At 45.4% G+C, this 23,747-nt stretch overlaps 1 protein-coding gene across 2 annotated transcripts in view; it reads left to right on the forward strand.

Annotated features, from left to right (window-relative positions):
* Window positions 1-23,747, forward strand: part of LOC134925262 (uncharacterized) — a 212,545-nt gene that overhangs the window by 114,877 nt on the left and 73,921 nt on the right. For both annotated transcript variants that reach the window (XM_063920904.1, XM_063920905.1), the window contains exon 9: window positions 9,206-9,283. In XM_063920904.1, coding sequence (XP_063776974.1) covers window positions 9,206-9,283 — 78 coding nt within the window. The remainder of the gene's footprint in view (window positions 1-9,205; window positions 9,284-23,747) is intronic.

Genomic DNA, 23,747 nt, shown 5'->3' on the forward strand with positions numbered 1-23,747 from the left:
AGACGATGGTCAGCAACAGATGGAGTATGAGGGTTATCTTCAATTGAAGTCGGATCCATTCCGACATGCATTTGTCGGAATGAATCCGACAAGGGCTATTCAATCCAACATTAAAGAAAGTCGAATTGAGATGAGGGAGCCAAGAGGAGGAGACGGGGGGGTTTGATGGGGGGAGAGCCGCGGGGAGACGGGGGAGAGCAGTGCTACAGCAGCATTGTAGGAGGATGTGGCACCACCGCCAGACCTCACGGCAGCGTCCACCCGGCTCCAGCAAGCAAGGTCTCGCTTGCTGGAGCCGGGTGGACGCTGCCGTGAGCAGCGGCTGTGCCACATCCTCCTGCATATGCTGTGCTGTAGCCGCTGCTCTCCCCCGTCTCCCCGCGGCTCTCCCTCGTCTCCACCCCGTCCTCGTCCCCGTCTCCTCCTCTCGGTTCCCTCGGACCCAACCAGGGACAAATGATGGTTGGATGTCCGAAAAGTTGGAAGGAAAAGAGGAATTTATTCATCTTTAAAAATAAGTCTTCTGAGTGCTGTCTTCTTCTCTGCCACTATATACATATATACTGTATAGTGGCGGTGCTGCCATGCGGGGGGGCGCTGCCGTGAGTGGCGGCTTTGCCACATCCTCCTGCATATGCTGTGCTGTAGCCGCTGCTCTCCCCCGTCTCCCCGCTGGTCTCCCCCCTCTTCTCCTCTCAGCTCCCTCATCTCAATCCGACTTTTTTAAAAGTCGGACTGAGATGGTCAGAAACAGGGCCGGATTTGGCCCTGTTTCCGACAGAAGCACGCGGATCGGCAGCTATTCCGCCGATCCACGTGCTTTCCGACAAGTCTAATTCCCCGACTTGTCGGATAAAAAAGCCAATTAATGCCTTGCCCCATGTGATAGAAATCCTAGTTTCAGTGTTTGTTTTTCTAAGTAAAACTTGTAAATGCAGGCATTCCACTCTGTTTGATCACCGTTGCATTTATAACACTGGCTGCTACGGCTCTATATCAATTCTGTATTTGCTACTTACCCTCTCACTACCTGAGTATAAATAATAATTTGAACAGTCCTGGGAGGAGGACCTGGGGGTTTGTTTAGAAGACGATAAGTGGTCGAATATGTTGGATTTATTACTTGACTACAGTATATGCAGTACAGAAAGATATTTTGATACTGACTCGCACCATTATGATTCACTGAAGTACTAACTAGTGGCGAGAAGTTGCTAAATTTGTCTATGTACTTCTGATTTCTCAGTGTTCTGTCACAACATCTACTCAAATATGTATAGTGAGATAATAAGCCTAAAGGGTTCACAGTGTCCTGGATTAGATGGTGCACTCAGGAAACACAAGCAAAACCCAGAAGTTATGTTTAACTAGCTCACATCTACTTCTATACATAGGTAATGATAGTTAATGGGTAAACATTTTCCTAAACAAGGAATAAGCAAAACAATATAGGGATGACCGACGGAGATCAATGGTTGATATTGATAACCATCAATATATCTGACGAAGTTGCTTTTTCCATTTGATGTTCTCTTATCGATGGCTGCTGATATCACTTCTGCAGCATACTCCAGGAAAGATTGTCCATAGCAGAGCTCCTTTGCCCATATGGAATATTCATGTATCCATTTGTACCAGCATACCATCAATAGTTAAATCATCAAAGAGCGATAGCTAAGTACCATTTTAAGGCATGTTGTTGTGGCAGCAATGCAGCAACAATTCCATGGCCCCTTTCCAAGTGCCTTCCCTACAATAAGACATTTACAGTTTATTCCATGTTCACAAAACAGCCATTTTTGCATAAAAACGGCAAAGTGTTGTTGACGGCCTCATATTTTATAATGGTTGAAGTCACAGGCAATTAAATGGTTCAGTAGGATAACAACATGGAATACTGAGTGTTAGTTCTTACCAACACTCAACTTGCTCTAGGACTCCCTTTGTGAGAGCCAAAAAGAACAAAACATAATTTCAGAGCTTTGACAAAGCTTATGTTCTCTAAAACAATGAGAGGAATCTCATGGATTTTAATTAAAAAAAAAAGCTCTTTTGGGGGCGTGGCCTAGCCTGTGAGCTGTGAGGAGGCGATTCCAGAGAGCTCCTGTTTGCCCTGCTATATAAACTGGCCTAAAATTGTTTTGGGGAGCCCTGAATCCCCCTATAATCCATTGATACCCCCTCTACTGTCGGGGATCAGAGGGTCTGGGTTGCGGAGCCGGGGGGCCCTTTTCAGGGTACCTGCAGGTTGCGGCCTTCCCCTCCAATCGAAGCAGGGGACTGCGGTGTGATCTCCCCCTGACCGGAAGTGTGGCTGTGCGAGCCACTCGGCGGCGGAGCTCGTAAGGCGTGACCTTTGTCCCAGTGTGGAGTAAGGCGGCAGCATCAGCGACTGCTCTCCCTGACGTCCGGATCGGTCATCACTGACAGCGGCGACCCCATGCGGCCGGTGAGTCCCCCCGCCCCCGCGCTAACTCACCCGCGCGCCGGTACAGAAGCCGGCCCGCAGCTGCGAGTGGCTCAGTGTGCGGTGCGGGAGGGATGCGCGTTTCCCGCTGTCGCCTAGCGGCTGAGGCCACCCTGCTTTTCATCTCCTCTTCCCTATGCTGCTTTGGAGGGCTGAAGCCAAGTATAGATCCTGTGGTGTGTGCGGCTGCAGGAGATCACCAGTGCTGGCCTGCCTCTCTCCCCTGTAGCACACTGTTGTGGAGGGGCTGACACTCAGCAGCCCCCATATTTGCACACAGGGCTGCTGTCTATTCAAAGTGGCCAATTTTGTATGTATGATGCTGCTCCTGCACATAAATAGTATAATTAATATCCCCTAGATAGGTCATCCTATTATCTGGTGCATATTGCTGTGGAGTTGGGTCATTATACTAACAGTGCTGGTTGGTTTCCTTATGCTGGGCCCGAGTGGGCTGGTACATGTACCAACCATCCCCAGCTACCGTATCTGTCACTTCTGTGATAGGATGTGACCTCCTCTAATATGTGCCTCCCTCGTGCCTCCCTGCAGTCACTTTAGCCAACACCCCTTCACACGCAGCATGATCGCTTCTATGCTGGATTGAGGCCCCCGCTGAGCTCCCCCTTTCTACAGGTGTTGAAAGTTTCTCTAGAAAGTGCCACGTCATGCCTCCTAAGAAGCATAAAGCCTCCAAACCGATCTCTCAGGTTGCCTTTTTCAAGCCTTCTCCTTATCGCAACAAGTCTCAGGAGACTGGGGCCCTTACTACCGGATCGAGCCCCTCGCCTGCACGGTCCTCTCCTATGGTGACTGCTTCCCCAACTCAAGATTCCCCTCCCTCGCCATGTCTGGAGGATGGTGAGGCCTTAACAGTCAGCAACATGAAGCTTTTGTTGCAACAGTTTAAGGACGAGGTGGTGTCCGAGTTTAGGACAATGTTGCAATCCTGCCAAAGCTCTATCGATGACTTAGGTGAAAGAACCGGTCAACTGGAAACAAAGATGGCTGAGGTAGTGGGACCGCATAACTCCCTTATTAACTCTCATGATACCCTCGAGGGGGAAGTGGCTGCTCTGCGAGATAAAGTGGCGGACTTGGAAGACCGCTCGCGCAGAAACAACCTTAAGCTCAGGGGGGTCCCTGAATCAGTTTCCAATAGCAGCTTGCATGACTATACTATGGAAGTCTTTAAGAAACTCCTGCCCTCTGCCACCTCTTCAGATCTGATCTTGGATCGAATTCATCGGGTTCCAAAGGCCCGCACTGCTCCGGAGGGGTCGACTAGGGATGTCCTCATGAGAGTTCACTTCTTCCATATTAAAGAGTCCCTACTCAAGGTGGCTAGACCTTCGTCTGACACGGCTGAGGCCTTAGGCCCGCTTCAACCCTTTGGGGACTTGTCGCAGTACACTCTCACCAAGAGACGTTCCTTTCACCCTGTTACCGTTGCTCTTAGGAAAGCTGGCATCGTCTATACTGTAGGTGGGGTTTCCCCACGCTTCTGCTGATCTCTAGGGAAGGTTCCACCATTGCTGTGTCCTCAGTAGAGGACGGTATGAGACTTTTGCACAAGTGGAATTTGGAGGGTGATCGCGGGACTGGCTCTCCGGTCCGCCGACTTCAGCAGGACTGGTCGACGGTTGAGAAATAGGGCCTTGCCTTTGTCACATCCATTTGCCAGGACCGGCCGTTGTTGAGTTGGTATTGCCTTTCATGATGTTTTGATGCAAAATTGCTACAGATCTTGCCTTTGCTGCTCACAGTCATGGATTTTCAGTTATGGTCTTCCTCTTTCTCCAGTTGTAATTGTCTATGTATTGTTTAGATTTCTGTTTCAGGAGATGAGGATGCACAACAGGTTTCAGTCTGTGTTCACTGCTACAGCCACTGGGATAATTTGTTTGTTTATTAACCTAGTGATTTGCTCAAAATAGCATGTTGATTTTGCCCTGCCGTTATTTGTTCTCTATGCCGTGGGATGTTAAGGGATTGAATTCTCTGCAGAAGCGTAAGTTAGCTTTGACCTCCTTCTATAAAATGAAGGCGGATGTGGATGCGATTCAGGAAACTCATTTTAGGAAATTAGACCCCCCTAGATTCCATGATAATCATTTCCCTACCTGCCACATGGCGAATGGTCCCACGAAAAAGGCCGGTGTTGCGATATTAATATCCTCGCACTGCTCTTTCACATTAGACTCCCAAATTGTAGACCCTGAAGGTCAGTACCTCATGTTGTTAGGGCTTCTCAAAAATGCTAGGGTCACCCTAGTCTCATGCTATGCACCTAATTCTGGTCAAATGGCATTCTGCAAGAAATTATGCTCTCTGATACAGAAACATGCTAAGGGGACCGTTTTGATATTGGGGGATTTTAATATGGTCATTGACCCTATCATGGATAGATCTCATCCTACTAGATGCGCCTTGCCTAGGAATCGAACCACTCCTGAGAGAAATGTTGGCTTTCATCACTTGCTGGGTGAATATGAGCTTTATGATGTGTGGAGGACTAAACATCCCACGGTTAGGGACTATTCATTTTATTCACATGTTCACTCCTCATATTCCAGAATAGATCTCGTGTTGGCTAATAAAGATACGTTATCATCCATTAGGGAAATAACAATATTGCCGATGACCTGGTCTGACCATTCGCCATTATTGGTAGTATGGGACTCGGAGGCCTGTAAAGTTTCCCCAGGCCCCTGGAGGTTGGGGAATTTCTAACTTAGTCACCCTGAGGCCTACCTCGCCATACGCAGTTCCATACAGTTATATCTAGACACTAATAAACCCGAGGATACCTCAATCTTTAATAACTGGTGCTCCTTTAAAGCTGTAGTACGGGGTTCGGCCATTCAAAGAGCTTCGCGACTAAAACGTTCTCAACAACAGGAACGTGAGTTGGCTGAAGGAGAAGCGGCCAGGCTGGAATTGGCGCATAAAGCTGATCCCCAAAATAGGTCTCTTTTTAAACTTTTGCTAGCCGCCAGGGAGAAAGTAAATGTATTCTCTCTTCGGGAAGTGCAACGTAATATTGCACGACTGAACCAGAGATTCTGTGTGTTTGGTAATAAGTCTCTTGGCCCGAAAGTTACGGAATAGGCGAGCTAGGGCTAGAATCCATTATGTTTGTTCCTCCACAGGATCTAGGGTGTCTGACCCTTATGATATCGCAAACACCTTTGCAGAATATTATTCACAACTTTATAATTTGCAGTCTGACTGGCTACTCCTCAGCCCATGGAGGCTGTAATACAGTCTTTTCTGAAGAACATCTCCCTCCCGATGTTGGACTCTACAACCTGCCTGTCCCTTAGCTCCCCTTGGACTATGAAGGAATTAGAAGCGGTTATCGATAATCTCCCGAGAGATAAGGCCCCTGGGCCTGATGGCTTTCCATCCCATTTTTATAAAACTTATAAAGCTGAATTGGCCCCAGTGCTGTTGCCAGTTTTTAACGAGGTGTCGGATGTGGGGCGGCTTCCAAGGGAAATGCTTGAAGCACAAATTGTTGCTATCCCTAAACCTGGTAAGACATCTGTTCAAAATTACCGCCCTATAGCTTTATTGAACACTGACGTTAAGCTCTCTGCGAAGCTTATAGCTAATCGTCTCTCCCCACTTCTACCATCCCTAATAGCTGCTGATCAGGTGGGTTTTGTTCCGGGCAGGCAGGCCCCGGACAACACTCAGAGAGTATTTGACATCGTGGAGTACTGCAATGCACATAAAACCCCCCTTTTAATTCTTTCATTGGACGCCGAAAAGGCGTTCGACAGACTCCATTGGGGATATATGAGAGCTGTCCTTGGTAAATTTGGATTTATTGGGAGGTTCCTAGACTCGATTTTCGCTCTGTACTCCACTCCCTCTGTAAAGGTGTTTGTTAATGGGTGTCTGCCAGGTGGATTCGCGATATCGAATGGCACTAGACAGGGCTGCCCATTATCGCCCCTGCTCTGGCTATTGAGCCCCTAGCTGAAACTATTAGGTCTGAGGTGACAGTTACGGGCCCCGAGACAGGAGGACTGACTCACAAGGTTAGCTTGTTTGCTGACAATATTTTACTCTGTTTGACTCGCCCTGACACCTCCCTTGATAAATATTCTAGAATTTCCTACTATAAATTGAACACTTCGAAAACGGAAGCCCTACCGCTTCATGTCCCGCCACGCACTCTGACTTTGCTCAAGGACTGATACAGATATGCTTGGCAAACGCGATCTATCAAATATTTGGGTATCCATCTCTCCCTGGACAGGGACCTATATGATTGTAACTATGTGCCTTTATTGAATGCATTTGAGAGATTAATTAAAGAATGGTTCCTCCACAAAATCTCTTGGCTGGGGTGTGTCTCCGCAACCAAAATGATACTGCTCCCTAAACTTCTCTACTTGTTTCGGGCTATCCCTCGCAGCTTCCCCAAACCTCTCAACGTCAGGGCTAATAAAATTATATCTCACTTTATTTGGAAGGGGTCTAGGCCCCGCATTGCTAGACAGATCTTGATTTTACCCAAGAATGTGGGAGGGGTAGCTTACCCTAGTTTAGAGGCATACCACTCCGCGTGTCTTCTCAGTCAGGCTCAGGACTGGTTCACCACGCATAACACCAAGCCTTGGGTCCTCATTGAAAGGTTTTTCTTGGGGCTTATTGACATTAGAGATCTCTTTCTGTTACCTACCCGATGTGTTCCACAATGGCAGGGCCCAGGGGAAGCAATTAGAAGTACCTTGAAGCTTTGGCATTCAGTGGTTGCGTCTGACCCAACCATTTTGCTGCCGTCGGCCGATTTATCTATTAGAACTGTTGCCTGTACTATACCTAATCTCACGCTTGAAGCTTGGACAGATGCTGGGATTGTGAACTTGAGGGATCTCTGTTCGGAAGGAGGTTTAGTGCCCTTCTCCAGCTTGCAATCCCGATTCCATATACCAAAACATGATTTCTTTAAGTACTTGCAACTGCGCCACTGGCTTCATTCTTGTGCTGGAGGGTCGGGAGGTCCTGTTCCCCTCCCTGCTTCTGTGTTCTCTAGATTATCTTCCCCTGGTCATAGGGGTGGGATAGCTAAATGGTATCAATATATTGTCCTTCTGACTAAAAAGAGTAAAACTCCCTCGCAGCTTAAATGGGAAAGGGATCTTTCTATAGTTCTCCGAGAGGAGGAGTGGGACAATATCTCTTCAACGTGTTTTAAGATCTCTAAATGTCTCCAGCATTCTGAAATGTATTACAAATTATGTCACAGGGCGTACTTTACTCCACAGCAGCTTCATAGCGTTTGGCCCATGATTTCTCAACTATGTTGGAGGAACTGTGGACAGGTGGGCAATATTCTACATATTTTCTGGGAGTGCCCGCTTTTGAGGCCGCTGTGGATGGAAGTGTTCTCCCTTATGCAGGAGGTGTTGGGGGTGGAGGTGCCACTAAATCCCTTGTTTGCTTTATTTCATCATTCATCATGTCCCTTACTGAACTGTTATAGATATGTGGCTGGTCATATCCTTATTTTCACTAAGGCAAGAATCGGACAGCTGTGGAAATTGCAGTCAATACCTGTTATCCAAACTATTATTAATAACACCCACAAACACTTCCTATTTGAAACTGCGAGAGGTGTATATTCTGTGTTGCCTCCCTCAGCGCAGAGGAATTGGTTGAAATGGAGGGAATTTCGGGTTCGGTAGGGTCATACTATATTTGTCACTGATTCCACAGACCTGTCGCAATTACACTCCCCACATTCAGATTCTAACTGATAGTACCAGTCACCTGTGTCTAATCCTCTATACCATTCCCTGGTTGTGCCGTCTCTAGGAACACAATTATTGAAGAGCTTTGCCTTTGTCTTTATGTTTCCCCTTGTGTGTCTTTGTCTTGTATCTTTTCTTAACTTTAATTTCTTCTTGCATTATTAGTTGTTTTCTCTGTTCTGTGTCTGCTATGTATTTTCGTTGTCTGTTGGTGTGGTGCCAAGATTAGGAGTGCGCGATGGCCGAACTGCACGCTATGTTCTAAATGCCAAAGTGTTTTGTAAACTTCTGCAGTTCACTCAATTCGGTTACTTTTGTGGATATTTTATGTGAAATGTACCGTACTTCTTGGTTTTATTTTCATTTTTGTTTTTCTGAAAATGTAATAAAAATTAAAAACCATTATAAAAAAAAAAAAAAAAGCTCTTTTAACACTTAAATCAGCAATACTGACTGTGAACAAGAATGGTTTGTTCCATGAGATTAAGGGGTCTATTTACTAAGCCTTGCATGGAGATAAAGTCACTGGAGATAAAGTACCAGCCAATCATCTCCTAACTACCATGTCACAGGCTGTGTTTGAAAAATGACAGTTAGGAGCCGATTGGCTGGTACTTTATCTCCAGCGACTTTACCTCCATCCAAGGCTTAGTAAATAGAACCCTAAGTGTCCGTTTAGAATAATTACATATCAAAATTAAACTGAGGTTTAATAGGTTTAAAATGGGTCTCCTTTTGGACAACTGCACTGACAAATTCCTATGTGCTCTGGATGTTCGTCTGGGGCACTGAACTATCAGAATCATCCAGCCTGGCCGCCAGTGGGTTTGGCCACTCAGGAGCGTATCTCATTGCTTGAGATGCAGGGCTTATCCATATGCAGCTTAAGAAATTTATTATTATTTTATTGTGAAACTTTGTTTTTATTTTGTAAAATGTTGTAATATATGTTTTGTTTAATCTGAAACAGGAGTCTTCCATTGTTTGCCTCATGGCCTTCAGAGAAAATAGATGTTCTTGTTCATTGCTCTCTCCAGAGAAATTACAGGTAAGCCATGATGTTCCCAACGCTGGTTATATACTGGTTATATATATATTATGACATGTATAAAGAAAAAGGGTGTATTATAGCTCTCTATTGACAAATACTAACAGATAGGTAAAAACAAAAATAAAAGCAATTAAGCATTTCATAAATTTGACACTATACAGTTATAACATACAATGGGGGTCATTCCGATCGCTCGCTGCTGTTTTTCGCAGCGCAGCGAACAGGTTACTAAGGCGCATGCGTATGCACCGCAATGCGCATGCGCGTCGTACGGGTACAAAGCGGATCGTTGCTGAGCGATGGATTTAACGAAGAATCCATTTGCACAGCCGATCGCAAGGAGATTGACAGGAAGAGGGCGTTTGTGGGTGGCAACTGACCGGTTTCTGGGAGTGATGTGGCGAACGCAGGCGTGTCCAGGCGTTTGGAGGGCGGATGTCTGACGTCAATTCCGGGACCTGCAACACTGGATTCATCGCACAGGGTAAGTAACTCTTACCATGGTCTTGTTCTACACAAAACTTTTTTTGCATAGCAGGGCTGCACATGCGATCACAGCCCTGCTATGCAGTGACGTGCGGTGGGGTGAGGCAGAGCCTTTCCTGTCATACTAACATTTGTGCTAGAGTTTTTACTGTATAAAGTATATGAAAAATACAAAGAATATGTTTGAAATATCTTCTTAGCATTATTCTAATCATTTTTATAGCCAAAACTGTGGAGCAAAAAGTCTATGGCAGGTGAGGCAGTGCCCCACCTTCTTATCTTTTCAGCACATCTCTGATCAAAACTCACAAAATTTTCAAGAGTTTATACTGCTGCACCTGTGTATAATGAGTAATGACCCCATGTACCCTTTGGCTCATATATTGTGTGTAAATCTGGCTCTGGTGCTAGCCAGTGCTTCCTGAGCAATTTAGCTCACCGCACTTCCATGCTACTATGCAATAATACACTCCCCCATAGGCAGCGTCTAGTTGATCGCAGGGGCTGCAAAAAGAGTTGCAGCATGCGATCAACTCGGAATGACCCCCAATATGTACAATCTGAGTGATTGTTAGATGTGAGGGTTGGTGACATACTATGAGACTCCAGGGACAGGAGATTTGTTGTATTGGTACCAAAGGGCCTAATTCAGATCTGATCGCAGCAGCAAATTTGTTAGCTAATGGGCAAAACCGTGTGCACTGTAGGGGAGGCAGATCTAACATGTGCAGAGAGAGTTAGAGTTGGGTGTGGTGTGTTCAAACTGAAATCTAAATTGCAGTGTAAAAATAAAGCAGCCAGTATTTACCCTGCACAGAAACAAAATAACCCACCGAAATCTAACTCTCTCTGCACATGTTATATCTGCTCTACCTGCAGTGCACATAGGGGGTCATTCTGAGTTGATCGTAGCCCTGCAAAATTTTGCAGGGCTACGATTATGTCCATAGACATGCGCGGGGACGCCCAGCACAGGGCTATCCCGCCCCGCATGCCCCCCCCTCTCCACAGAAGTGCAAAAGCATCGCACAGCGGCGATGCTTTTGCACTTTAGGAGTAGCTCCCGGGCAGCGCAGCTTTAGCGTGCTGGCCGGGAGCTACTAGTCGCTCCTCGGTCCGCAGTGGCTGTGTGTGACGTCACAAGGTCTGGCCACGCCTGCGCTGGCCGGACCGCGCCCATGAAACGGCGGCCAAACACTGCTGTTCTGCCCTTCCCCATCCATGCGATAAACTGCAGCGTGCGATCGGGTCAGAATGACCCCCATGGTTTTGCCCATTAGCTAACAAATTTGCTGCTGCGATCAGGTCTGAATTAGGCCCATAGTCTCCATGTGTTGTGAAAGGCAGGTACTCGATCATTCAGTAACAGGATAAGTGCAGTACTCCATTGATGAAACAAACAAGCAAGGTGGGTGGAGCCTGTTACTTCTATCACTGTTCGCAGCTTGGCTGCATCACTTATATGGGTGCAGAAGAGCTTATAAGAAATAATATTGTTTGCTCTACTAGGACCTGAGTTTCCATCATTTGCAGAATTAGATTAATCAATATAAATCAGAACTGGGCTACTGAAGGATAATCCCACCAAATATGCATAACTCATCCAGTGTCCTCCTAAAAAGATTATAAATCTGGGGATATATTTTATAGAGCTTACATGGTACAATCAGGAACCATCTATTATATATTTTATAAGCATTTTCCGTTAGAGTTACATTGATTTAAGGTTTGGCTATTCTGGGACTGATGCAGAGCTGTATGAAAGCCGTCTGTAATTGTTCCTGCATTGTGGGCACAGTACTAGATGCCTATATTCACTAGAGATGAGCAGGTTCGGTTCCCTGAGAACCGAACCCACCCGAACGTCACCACCTGAGCCCGGATCCGAGTCAGGCTTGGGTTTTCCTGCCTGACTCGGAAACCAGAACGAGGCAAAACGTCATAATCCAGCTGTCGGATTCTCGCGGGGTTTGGATTTCATATAAGGTGCCGCGCATCGCTGTCATTTTCACTCCGGCATTGGAGAGTGTAGAGAGAGGACGTGTCTCCGTCCTCAGTGTACTCAGTGTCCGTGTCTTGTGCTGCATCAGTCCAGTCACAGTGGTGGTGTCCTCTGCTGCCATATGTCCAGTGCTGCTGTATAAGTCCAGTCCAATGCAGTTGTGCTGTGTTGTCCTGCATCAGTCCAGTGGTGGTGTCCCTGTGCTGCCGTATATGTCCATTGATACTGCCGTATATGTCCATTGATACTGCCGTATATGTCCAGCGGTACTGCCGTATAAATCCAGTGATCCTGACATATAATTCCAGTGGTACTGGCCTATAAATCCAGTCCAGTGGTACTGGCGTATAGGTCCAGTGATCCTGCCGTATAATTCCAGTGATCCTGCCGTATAATTCCAGTGGTACTGGCGTATAACTCCAGTGATCCTACCGTATAATTCCAGTGATCCTGCTGTATAATTCCAGTGGTACTGGCGTATAAATCCAGTCCAGTGGTACTGGCGTATAGGTCCAGTGATCCTGCCGTATAATTCCAATGATCCTGCCGTATAATTCCAGTGATCCTGCCGTATAATTCCAGTGGTACTGGCGTATAACTCCAGTGATCCTACCGTATAATTCCAGTGATCCTGCCGTATAATTCCAGTGGTACTGACGTATAAATCCAGTGGTCCTGCCATATAATTCCAGTGGTACTGGCGTATAAATCCAGTGGTCCTGCCATATAATCCAGTGGTACTGGCGTATAAATCCAGTGATCCTGCCATATAATTCTAGTGATTCTGCCGTATAATTCCAGTGATCCTGCCTTATAAATCCAGTGGTACTGGCGTATAAATCCAGTGATCCTGCCGTATAATTCCAGTGATCCTGCCATATAATTCCAGTGGTACTGGCGTATAAATCCAGTGGTACTGGCAAATAAATCCAGTGATCCTGTCGTATAATTCCAGTGGTACTGGCGTATAAATCCAGTGATCTTGCCGTATAATTCCAGTGATCCTGCCGTATAATTCCAGTGATCCTGCCGTATAAATCCAGTGATCCTGCCGTATAAATCCAGTGATCCTGTCGTTTAATTTCAGTGATCCTGCCGTATAATTCCAGTGGTACTGGCGTATAAGTCCAGTGATCCTGCCGTATAATTCCAGTGATCCTGCTGTATAATTCCAGTGATCCTGGCGTATAAATTCAGTAATCCTGCCGTATAATTCCAGTGATCCTGACGTATATATATACCCTGTTGCAAAGTGGATTACTGAGGCCATAACACTATGCTGGTGTTAGATGTGCGTCCGATATCTGCCATCAGTGCAGTGGGACTGCAGTGCCACTCCTAGATGGGCCAGATGTTTGTGCCACACACTTGTGTGATTTAGCTTAGTCATAGATCTACCTCATTGCATCTCTTTTTCTTCTTTGCATGATGTGCTGTTTTGGGCCTAGTTTTTTTTAAGTGCCATCCTGTCTACCATTGCAGTGCCACTCCTTGATGGGCCAGGTGTTGGTGCCACACACTTGTGTCGCTTAGCTTAGTCATACAGCTACCTCATTGCACCTCTTTTACTTCTTTGCATAATGTGCTGGTTGGGGACTATTTTTTTTAAGTGCCATCCTGTCTGCCACTGCAGTGCCACTCCTAGATAGGCTAGGTGTTTGTGCCGCACACTTGTGTCGCTTAGCTTAGTCATACAGCTACCTCATTGCACCTCTTTTTCTTCTTTGCATGATGTGCTGTTTGGGGACTAGTTTTTAAATCTGCCATCCTGTCTAATACTGCAGTGCCACTCCTAGATGGGCCAGGTTTTTGTGCCGCACACTTGTGTCGCTTAGCTTAGTCATACAGCCACCTTGGTGCAACCTTTTGGTCTAAAAACAATATTGTGAGGTGTGAGGTGTTCAGAATACACTGGAAATGAGTGGAAATGAATGTTATTGAGGTTATTAGTACCATAGGATCAAAATGACCCCCAAATTCTGTGATTTTAGCTGTTTTTATGTTTTTTTTATATAAATCATCCAGATCCAAAACCAAAACCAAAATCCGAAAGGGTGGTTTTGGCAAAACCAATCCAGATCCAAAACATGAGGATGGAACCAGAACCAAAACCAAAACACAAAAAGTGCCCACCGCACATCTCTAATATTCACTAGGGGTGTGCTCCGGGCCATTTTTCGGGTTTTGTGTTTTGGGTTTGGATCTGGATCTCCTTCATGTTTTGGTTCTGGATTGGTTTTGCCAAAACCACCCTTGCGGGTTTTGGTTTTGGATCTGGATTTTTTCAAAATAATCATCAAAACAGCTAATTCACAAAAAACAGCATTGCGTATCTGTGTAGTACAGTGCGGAATACTTTGGAACACACAGTTAAATATTGACCAGGTTACAGTGCGGGTCAGATACAGTGCAGGTTGGATACATAGCGGGTCGGACACAATGCAGGTTACAGTGTGGGTCAGATACAGTGCAGGTGGATACAGATCTTGTCGAATACAGAGGCTAATTCAGACCTGATCGCTACTGTGTGCGTTTGCACAGCAGCGATTAGGTCTGAACTGCGCATGCGCTGGCCTCGCAGTGCGCCGGCGCATGCCAGACAGCCAACGGCTGTCTTAGCCCTGTGATCGCCTCTGCCTGATTGACAGGCAGAGGCGGTTGCAAGGCGGGAGGGGGCGGGCTGGCGCCGTTTGGCCGCCGTTTAAGGGGTGCAGGCCAGGCAAAGCAGGAAGAGGCCGTTTGTGGGTGGCGAATGACTGTTTTAGAGGAGTGTCCGGAAAAACGTAGGAGGGACCCGGCATTTGGAGGGAGGGCTTCTGACGTCAGCTCTAGCCCATATCATCGCACTGAAAGAGTAAGTCCTGGGCTGTTTGTGCAGCTCTCCTGCACATGCGATCGCACACCTGCACAGCGAATTCCCCCTCCCCCTGTAGGCGGCGACTATCTGTTCGTAGTAGAGCAAAAATCGCCTGCTGGCGATCAGGTCTGAATTAGGCCCACAATGCGAGATACAGTGCAGGCCAGATACAGTATGGGTCCCATACAATGAGTTGTATATATTGTGGGTCAGATACAGCGTGGGCCGGATAAAGTGCAGGTTAGTGCAGGTCAAACACAGTGTGGGTTGGATACAGCGCAGGTCAAATACAGTGTAGGTTGGATACAGTGCGGGTCAAATACAATGCGGGTCGGAGACAGTGTGGGTTGGATACAGCGCAGGTTTCAGTGCAGATCAAATAAAATGTGGGTCGGATACAGTGTGGGTTAGATACAGCACGGGTTACAGTGCAGGTTAGATACAACAATAGTGCACTTACTGTGACAGAGGGTCCTCAGTGCGGGGTTGTCAGCGGCCTCTTCAGTGTGGTGATGCCAGCAGTGTCAGCAGTGCAGGGGGGCCAGTGGTGTCTTTAGAGTGGTAGTGCCAGCGGTGTCCTTAGTATGGTAGTGTCAGCAGTGAAGGGGTGCCAATGGTGTCCTCAGTGCGGTGGTGCCGGCAGTGTCTGCAGTGCAGGGGTGCCAACTGTGTCCTCAGTACGTTGGTGTCGGAAGTGCAGGGGTGCCATCGGTGTCCTCAATGCGGTGGTGCCAGCAGTGTCGGAAGTGCAGTGGTGCCAGCGGTGTCCTCAGTGTGGTGGTACCGGCAGTGTTGGCAGTGCAGGGGTTCCAGTGGTGTCCTCAGTGCAGGGGTGTCGGCAGTGCAGGGGTGTCAGTGGTGTCCTCAATGCGGTGGTGCTGGCAGTGTCTGCAGGGTTCTCAGGGATCCGAACCGGCTCATCCCTAATATTCACCTATATGCAGTATACTTCATCTGCCTGGTTTCACAGTCATCGTCAGGGTGCTCTTGCATCAACCTATATTTGGGGCACATTATATGCCCGGAAACATGCATAGTTTTGCTTCCATCCGCCTCTGTATAGCTTGCAGTTTCGTTAACATACCATTCCTGAATTTTGCCTACAGTACACTCTGAACAAGTCCAGCAACAGTTAAGTTATGTCACTTCCAGTCTAGATGTGGCATAAATGTGTATCACTCTATATCAACACTTGGATCTGTAGCATGAACTGTAAAGTGGTCTGTGTGCAAATCACCGCAGGACTCTGGAGAGCTACAGTCTTAGACACTGTAATCATGCTGAACAGTGGCTGCAGAGGCACTTCCTGTATAACAAACACTTCCTATATGACAAAATGGATGGCAATTATATAACTTCCACCCATACTCATACAGCATACATCCCCCTATTTTAACATAAATAACAATAAAGAGATATATGTAGGTTTAAGATAGTTGGATGTAGGGATAATGTGCAACAAAGAACAAACATAAACTAAAAAATGGGAGATTAAGTAATACAGTCCTGGTGTCAAAGATAGGGGCTAGTGGTTAGTGGGGCCAGTGTCTGAATAGGTTCACTATTGGGCAAGGGCACAAGACTCTTCTGCACCCCAATATGTGCTTCTTCAGGGTACTCATTCTCCATGATGATGGGTGTTCTTTATTTGGTGCCAGGTGAGGTGAGGTGTTGGTTCACACTCTCCTAGAAGGTTGCTCCTGTTGCACTCATTCAAGACAGATTGTACCATATAGCTGTTGGGCCTGTTGAAGGATCCCTGCACAGTCCTGACCCTAACCTGTGGGATGTTTTATCATTTATTTATTTATTTATTAACAGTTTCTTATATAGCACAGCAAATTCCGTTGCGCTTTACAATTGGAAATAACAATGATATAACAAAACTGGGTAATAACAAACAGTCATAGAGGTAGGAAGGCACTGCTTGCAAGCTTACAATCTATAGGGAAATAAGCATGGATACACAAGGATAGGTGCTATTTATTGCATAAAGTTCCACAAGATTGCAAAGGTTCTTGGTGGGCTGTATAAGATGGCCACACAGCAATGATGAGCCGGGGTCGGGAGGAAGGGAAAGTGAAGAATGAGAAGACATGTGAGGATATGTGTGGACTGTGCAGAGTGGATACAATTTGATAGGAAAGTTTCTGAAAGTTATGTGGGTGGTTCTGGAATTTGATATGCTTGCCTGAAGAGGTGAGTTTTCAGGAAACGCTTGAAGTTTTGGAGACTAGAGGAGAGTCTTATTGCGCGTGGTAGGGCATTCCACAGAGTGGGTGCAGCCTGAAGAAAATCCAGCAATCATGAGTGGGAGTGAGTAATGAGTGTAGATGAGAGACGCAGATCTTGTGAAGAGCAAAGAGATATTTTGAGATAAGCGAAGAGATGTATATTGATGTAGTTTGGTTAAGGGCCTTGTGTGTGAGAAAAAGTATTTTATATTGAATACGGTAGAATACAGGTAACCAATGGAGGGACTGACAGAGTGGATTTGCAGACGATGAACGTCTAGCGAGGAAGATTAACCTCGCAGATGCATTCAGAATGGATTGAAGTGATGAGAGTCTCATTTTGGGAAGACCAGTTAGGAGACTATTGCAATAATCAATGCGGGAGATAATGAGAGCATAGAGTTTTAGCAGTGTCTTGTGTAAGGAATGGTTGTATTTTGGATATGTTTTTTAGATACATGTAACATGATTTTGAGACAGATCAAATGTGGGGAACAAAGGACAGATCAGAGTCAAGAATGACACCTAGGCAGCGAGCTTATGGGGTAGGGATGATTGTCAAGTTCTCAACAGTGATAGAGATATCAGGTTGGTAACTATTATTGGCCGGTGGAAATATAATTAACTCTGTTTTTGAAATATTAAGTTTGAGGTGGCTAGATGTCATCCAAGATGAAATTGCAGAAAGGCATTCAGTGACACGGCCCAGTACAGATAGAGACAAATCAGGGGAGGATAGGTAGATTTGAATATCATCTGCGTACAGATGATACTGAAATCCAAAAGTGCTGATTAGTTTACCGAGACATGAGGTATAGATTGAGAAAAGCAGAGGACCCAAGACTGAGCCTTGCGGTACTCCAACTGAAAGAGGTAGCGAAGAGGATGTAGATTCAGAGAAGCGAACACTGAAGGAGCGATTAGATAGGTAGGATAGGAACCAAGAAACGGCTGTGTCTTTAAGACCTAGGGATTGTAGTGTTTGAGAAGAGAGTGGTCAACAGTGTCAAAAGCAGCAGATAGATCTCAAAGAATGAGGAGTAATGGCCTTTAGACTTTGCAGTGACCAAATCATTTACCACATTTGTCAGTGCTGTCTCTAGTGTTGGGAACAGAAGCCTGACTGAAGTGGGTCCAATAAGTTGTGTGAGTTAAGAAAGTGTGTTAGTCATGAGTAACTTTGAGCTGCAACCTGGACGTTGTTCTCAACTTAAAGTCTAAGTTTGAACTTGGTGGTGGGAATAATGGTGTGGGTGCACCTGGACAGAAGGCATTGAGCAGGAGAGTGAAGTCCATCTCTCAAGAGTATTTCTCAAATTTGGAAGCTCCTTAAACACTTCAGAACCATCTCTGTAACATTTGTCTAAAAAACGTCCTGCCCTTTCTGCTAGTACAATGGACTGGAATTCACCTTTCATCATGAACTGCATGGCATTGTCAGTGAGTAGCTTGCTTGGTATTCCATATGCAGAAAAGTGCCTTTTCATTTTGTTGATGAAAGTGGCACTTGTCAGTTTGGGAAGATAGTCAAAACAGTCACGTATGATTCGGAAACAGGCATATGCTCAACTCTGCAGAAGCCCCTCTGTGTCTCATGTATTCCCAGTCTTCTTTGTATAGTGAGTTGTTAAGGTGTCTTTTAATTTCATCCCTTGTTATGTTTAATTAACACTATTTTATAAGCTGAAGCCTAAGTCCGTTCAAAAGCCAAGAACAGTGGGGCAGATGTATTAACCTGGTGAAGGCATAAGGAAGTGATAAACCAGTGATATGTTCAAGGTGATAAAGGCACCAGCCAATCAGCTCCAATATGTAAATTAACAGTTAGGATCTGATTGGCTGGTGCCTTTATCACCTTGCACATATCACTGGTTTATCATTTCCTTATGCCTTCTCCAGGTTAATACATCTGCCCCAGTATTCTAGATGGTCCTTTCCCAGACGGCCTATTTCAATTCAACCCATCTTTTTCTCTGAGGATGAAGGGGCTTGAATACCATGCAACTACAGTAGATGGCTCAGCTTTGAGGCCTAATCATATTTCCTCAAAAGCAGGAAGCCTAATCCCCCTCATGTAGAAGTTTACTCTTTATAGGATTCACCTAAGAATTTGGAGTTTCTTACAACCCTGTATATATTTACCACATTATTTTTGGAGGGTTTGGAAAGTATGTTTTGGTATAGATATGGGATGCTACTCTATCTCTTTTAACCTCCCCCAAAGGGCCTACTTACCCTCCAATTCCAGTGGTCACATTTTGGTTCAAGTCCTTTTTTATATTTTTGGCATTTCTGATTTCACAATCTACCCCCTCATTCTTTCTGCCTTACATCCTCTCTACCTTAGGGGCCCTATACTGTACATTAGGCAGCTGCTTCCCCATTAGAAAAGAGCCACTGATTGGAAAAACAGATCGGCAGTCACTGATGTTTGTCTATCTACCGGGAAATTCTTCAAGTTAAAAATCCTCAATTTGCAGATCCCAGCCATTTTTGGGAATCAAGATTTTTCACCTTGTTGAATATCCCTGATTCTGCAAAACAGCTTTGGGGTATCGGACAATTGTGCCAATCAGTTGCAGATGAATAGGGGCCTTTAGCCTCCTTATTCCATAGCCAACTTCATTTTATTAAGCGCAACCTTGATGCCCTGTTCTCCTCTTTAGCGCACAAATCTTTCCCATTTGCACCCTGTCCTGGTTCAATCAAGCTGTCTCACTCCACTCTTACCTCTGCTATTGGCTCCCGGCGGGTACTTCAGACTCCTCTTAAAACATGGCAATCCAAAATCACTTGCTACCTTCAGAAATGCTCTCACACTGTTAAATGTCACAGTAGAAAATCACAGTCTCACATGAGTTTCCTCCATTTCTAATTCAGAATCTCTTTCTATGGCACAATCCTATCTCATGCCAAGCAGTAGTACATCAAGGTATTATCTCCTCTTAATCCTCCAATTCAAGATACCTCTTTACTACTTTCATCTTTCTTCTAACTCTCCCTTTACATTCTCTCTCTCAACCCACCATACTGCCAAAATCGAGGCTATCCGCATCAACATAATCCAGTGGGAATTCATGTATTTATGAATCCCGTGGCATTCTTGCATCATATAATCCAAAAAGAAATATCCTAAATTTCTAACAAACAGGTGAATCCAACCAGAATTTTCTTTTACTATAGTGAGGAATATCGTTAATTTGTAATACAGAGATAAATCCAAACCATGTTTTCTTTTCATCCAAATGTAAAATATTTCAATTTGAATGCCCTAAAGGAAATGCAGTATATTCTATTATTCTAAAGTAAAATCCAAGGAAAATTGTTTTTTTAATCTACAAGGTAATCCAAACTTTGACATAGATCCAACTGGGACAATGGAAGATGCAATGTTCAAAAAAGAATTTGACACAGTGCCAAGAAGAAAATAGCAAAAAAAGGGTAAAATTGTATAACTGAAAGATTATAATAATTAATACGAAAATAACTATACAATGGCTTCATTTCCTCTGTGGTTATGGTAATAAAGTTTGCATACAGTACTTAGGTTTTCCCGCAAAATCGAATTATTAAATGAAGGTGAGGATATTAAAAGCAGATAGAATGACACAAGTTCTCCAGACACCAAATGTAGGCTGTTATCTTTAATTAAACGTAACATTACACATAAACAGAGATGTATCCAACATCTCCGTAAGCAATTTCTCTTAATTTGATGCTGATAGGTGCGGTTATCAATCCCCATTTCAGTATGTTAGTTGCATGCAGTTTTAGTGTTGGTACTTGTCCCTATTTATATATCTAATACAGCTATAAAATTCAGCTGGACAGGAAATCTGTATGACGCTAAACCCAACGGAACCTGAAATATCAGAATCAATGTTAATATATTATCACTTAGCAAATAAATGTGAGAATCTGGAAACACTGACATACATTTCCATGTTTCAACAGAAGGCATCTCATGGGCACAATGCATGCTAAATGCTAAGGTTATGCTCACATCAGTCACTGTTACAATTATCCATTTTTCATATTTTCTTCTTATATAATGGATTAATAATCAATTTACTTGAAATCTTTTACCACTGATTAACTCAAAAAATATATGGTATAACAAGTAAATAAATAGATATTGATTAATTACAGATAGTTACAAATAAAATAAACCACTTATTGATTACATAAGCATATATGACTTGCAAAAATATAATTTCAGAGGCCACATAATTAATTAATGGTTAAAATAAGAATTTACTTACCGATAATTCTATTTCTCATAGTCCGTAGTGGATGCTGGGGACTCCGAAAGGACCATGGGGAATAGCGGCTCCGCAGGAGACTGGGCACAAAGTAAAAGCTTTAGAACTAGCTGGTGTGCACTGGCTCCTCCCCCTATGACCCTCCTCCAAGCCTCAGTTAGGATACTGTGCCCGGACGAGCGTACACAATAAGGAAGGATTTTGAATCCCGGGTAAGACTCATACCAGCCACACCAATCACACCGTACAACTTGTGATCTGAACCCAGTTAACAGCATGATAACAGAAGGAGCCTCTGAAAAGATGGCTCACAACAACAATAACCCGATTTTTGTAACAATAACTATGTACAAGTAATGCAGACAATCCGCACTTGGGATGGGCGCCCAGCATCCACTACGGACTATGAGAAATAGAATTATCGGTAAGTAAATTCTTATTTTCTCTAACGTCCTAGTGGATGCTGGGGACTCCGAAAGGACCATGGGGATTATACCAAAGCTCCCAAACGGGCGGGAGAGTGCGGATGACTCTGCAGCACCGAATGAGAGAACTCCAGGTCCTCCTCAGCCAGGGTATCAAATTTGTAGAATTTAGCAAACGTGTTTGCCCCTGACCAAGTAGCTGCTCGGCAAAGTTGTAAAGCCGAGACCCCTCGGGCAGCCGCCCAAGATGAGCCCACTTTCCTTGTGGAATGGGCTTTTACAGATTTTGGCTGTGGCAGGCCTGCCACAGAATGTGCAAGCTGAATTGTACTACAAATCCAACGAGCAATCGTCTGCTTAGAAGCAGGAGCACCCAGCTTGTTGGGTGCATACAGGATAAACAGCGAGTCAGATTTTCTGACTCCAGCCGTCCTGGAAACATATATTTTCAGGGCCCTGACTACGTCCAGCAACTTGGAATCCTCCAAGTCCCTAGTAGCCGCAGGCACCACAATAGGTTGGTTTAAGTGAAATGCTGAAACCACCTTAGGGAGAAATTGAGGACGAGTCCTCAATTCTGCCCTGTCCGTATGAAAAATTAGGTAAGGGCTTTTATAGGATAAAGCCGCCAATTCTGATACACGCCTGGCTGAAGCCAGGGCTAACAGCATTACCACTTTCCATGTGAGATATTTCAAGTCCACAGTGGTGAGTGGTTCGAACCAATGTGATTTTAGGAATCCCAACACTACATTGAGATCCCAAGGTGCCACTGGAGGCACAAAAGGAGGCTGTATATGCAGTACTCCCTTGACAAACGTCTGAACTTCAGGAACAGAAGCTAGTTCTTTTTGGAAGAATATCGACAGGGCCGAAATTTGAACCTTAATGGACCCTAATTTGAGGCCCATAGACAGTCCTGTTTGCAGGAAATGCAGGAATCGACCCAGTTGAAATTCCTCCGTAGGGGCCTTCCTGGCCTCGCACCACGCAACATATTTACGCCAAATACGGTGATAATGTTGTACGGTTACATCCTTCCTGGCTTTGATCAGGGTAGGGATGACTTCATCCGGAATGCCTTTTTCCTTCAGGATCCGGCGTTCAACCGCCATGCCGTCAAACGCAGCCGCGGTAAGTCTTGGAACAGACATGGTCCCTGCTGGAGCAGGTCCTGTCTTAGAGGTAGAGGCCACGGGTCTTCCGTGAGCATCTCTTGAATTTCCGGGTACCAAGTCCTTCTTGGCCAATCCGGAGCCACGAGTATAGTCTTTACTCCTCTCCTTCTTATGATTCTCAGTACTTTTGGTATGAGAGGAAGAGGAGGGAACACATACACTGACCGGTACACCCACGGTGTTACCAGAGCGTCCACAGCAATTGCCTGAGGGTCCCTTGACCTGGAGCAATATCTGTCCAGTTTTTTGTTGAGGCGAGACGCCATCATGTCCACCTTTGGTTTTTCCCAACGGTTTACAATCATGTGGAAGACTTCTGGGTGAAGTCCCCACTCCCCCGGGTGAAGATCGTGTCTGCTGAGGAAGTCTGCTTCCCAGTTGTCCACTCCCGGAATGAACACTGCTGACAGTGCTATCACATGATTTTCCGCCCAGCGAAGAATCCTTGCCACTTCCGTCATTGCCCTCCTGCTTCTTGTGCCGCCCTGTCTGTTTACGTGGGCGACTGCCGTGATGTTGTCCGACTGGATCAATACTGGCTGACCCTGAAGCAGAGGCCTTGCCTGACTTAGGGCATTGTAAATGGCCCTTAGTTCCAGGATATTTATGTGAAGTGCCGTTTCCATGCTTGACCACAAGCCCTGGAAATTTTTTCCCTGTGTGACTGCTCCCCAGCCTCTCAGGCTGGCATCCGTGGTCACCAGGACCCAATCCTGAATGCCGAATCTGCGGCCCTCTAGGAGATGAGCACTCTGTAACCACCACAGGAGAGACACCCTTGTCCTTGGAGACAGGGTTATCCGCTGATGCATTTGAAGATGCGATCCGGACCATTTGTCTAGCAGATCCAACTGAAAAGTTCTTGCGTGGAATCTGCCGAATGGAATCGCTTCGTAAGAAGCCACCATCTTTCCCAGGACCCTTGTGCACTGATGCACTGACACCTGGCCTGGTCTTAAGAGTTTCCTGACTAGGTCGGATAACTCCCTGGCTTTCTCTTCCGGGAGAAACACCTTT

Source organism: Pseudophryne corroboree, chromosome 1 (assembly GCF_028390025.1).
Source record: "Pseudophryne corroboree isolate aPseCor3 chromosome 1, aPseCor3.hap2, whole genome shotgun sequence".
NCBI lineage: Eukaryota > Metazoa > Chordata > Amphibia > Anura > Myobatrachidae > Pseudophryne > Pseudophryne corroboree.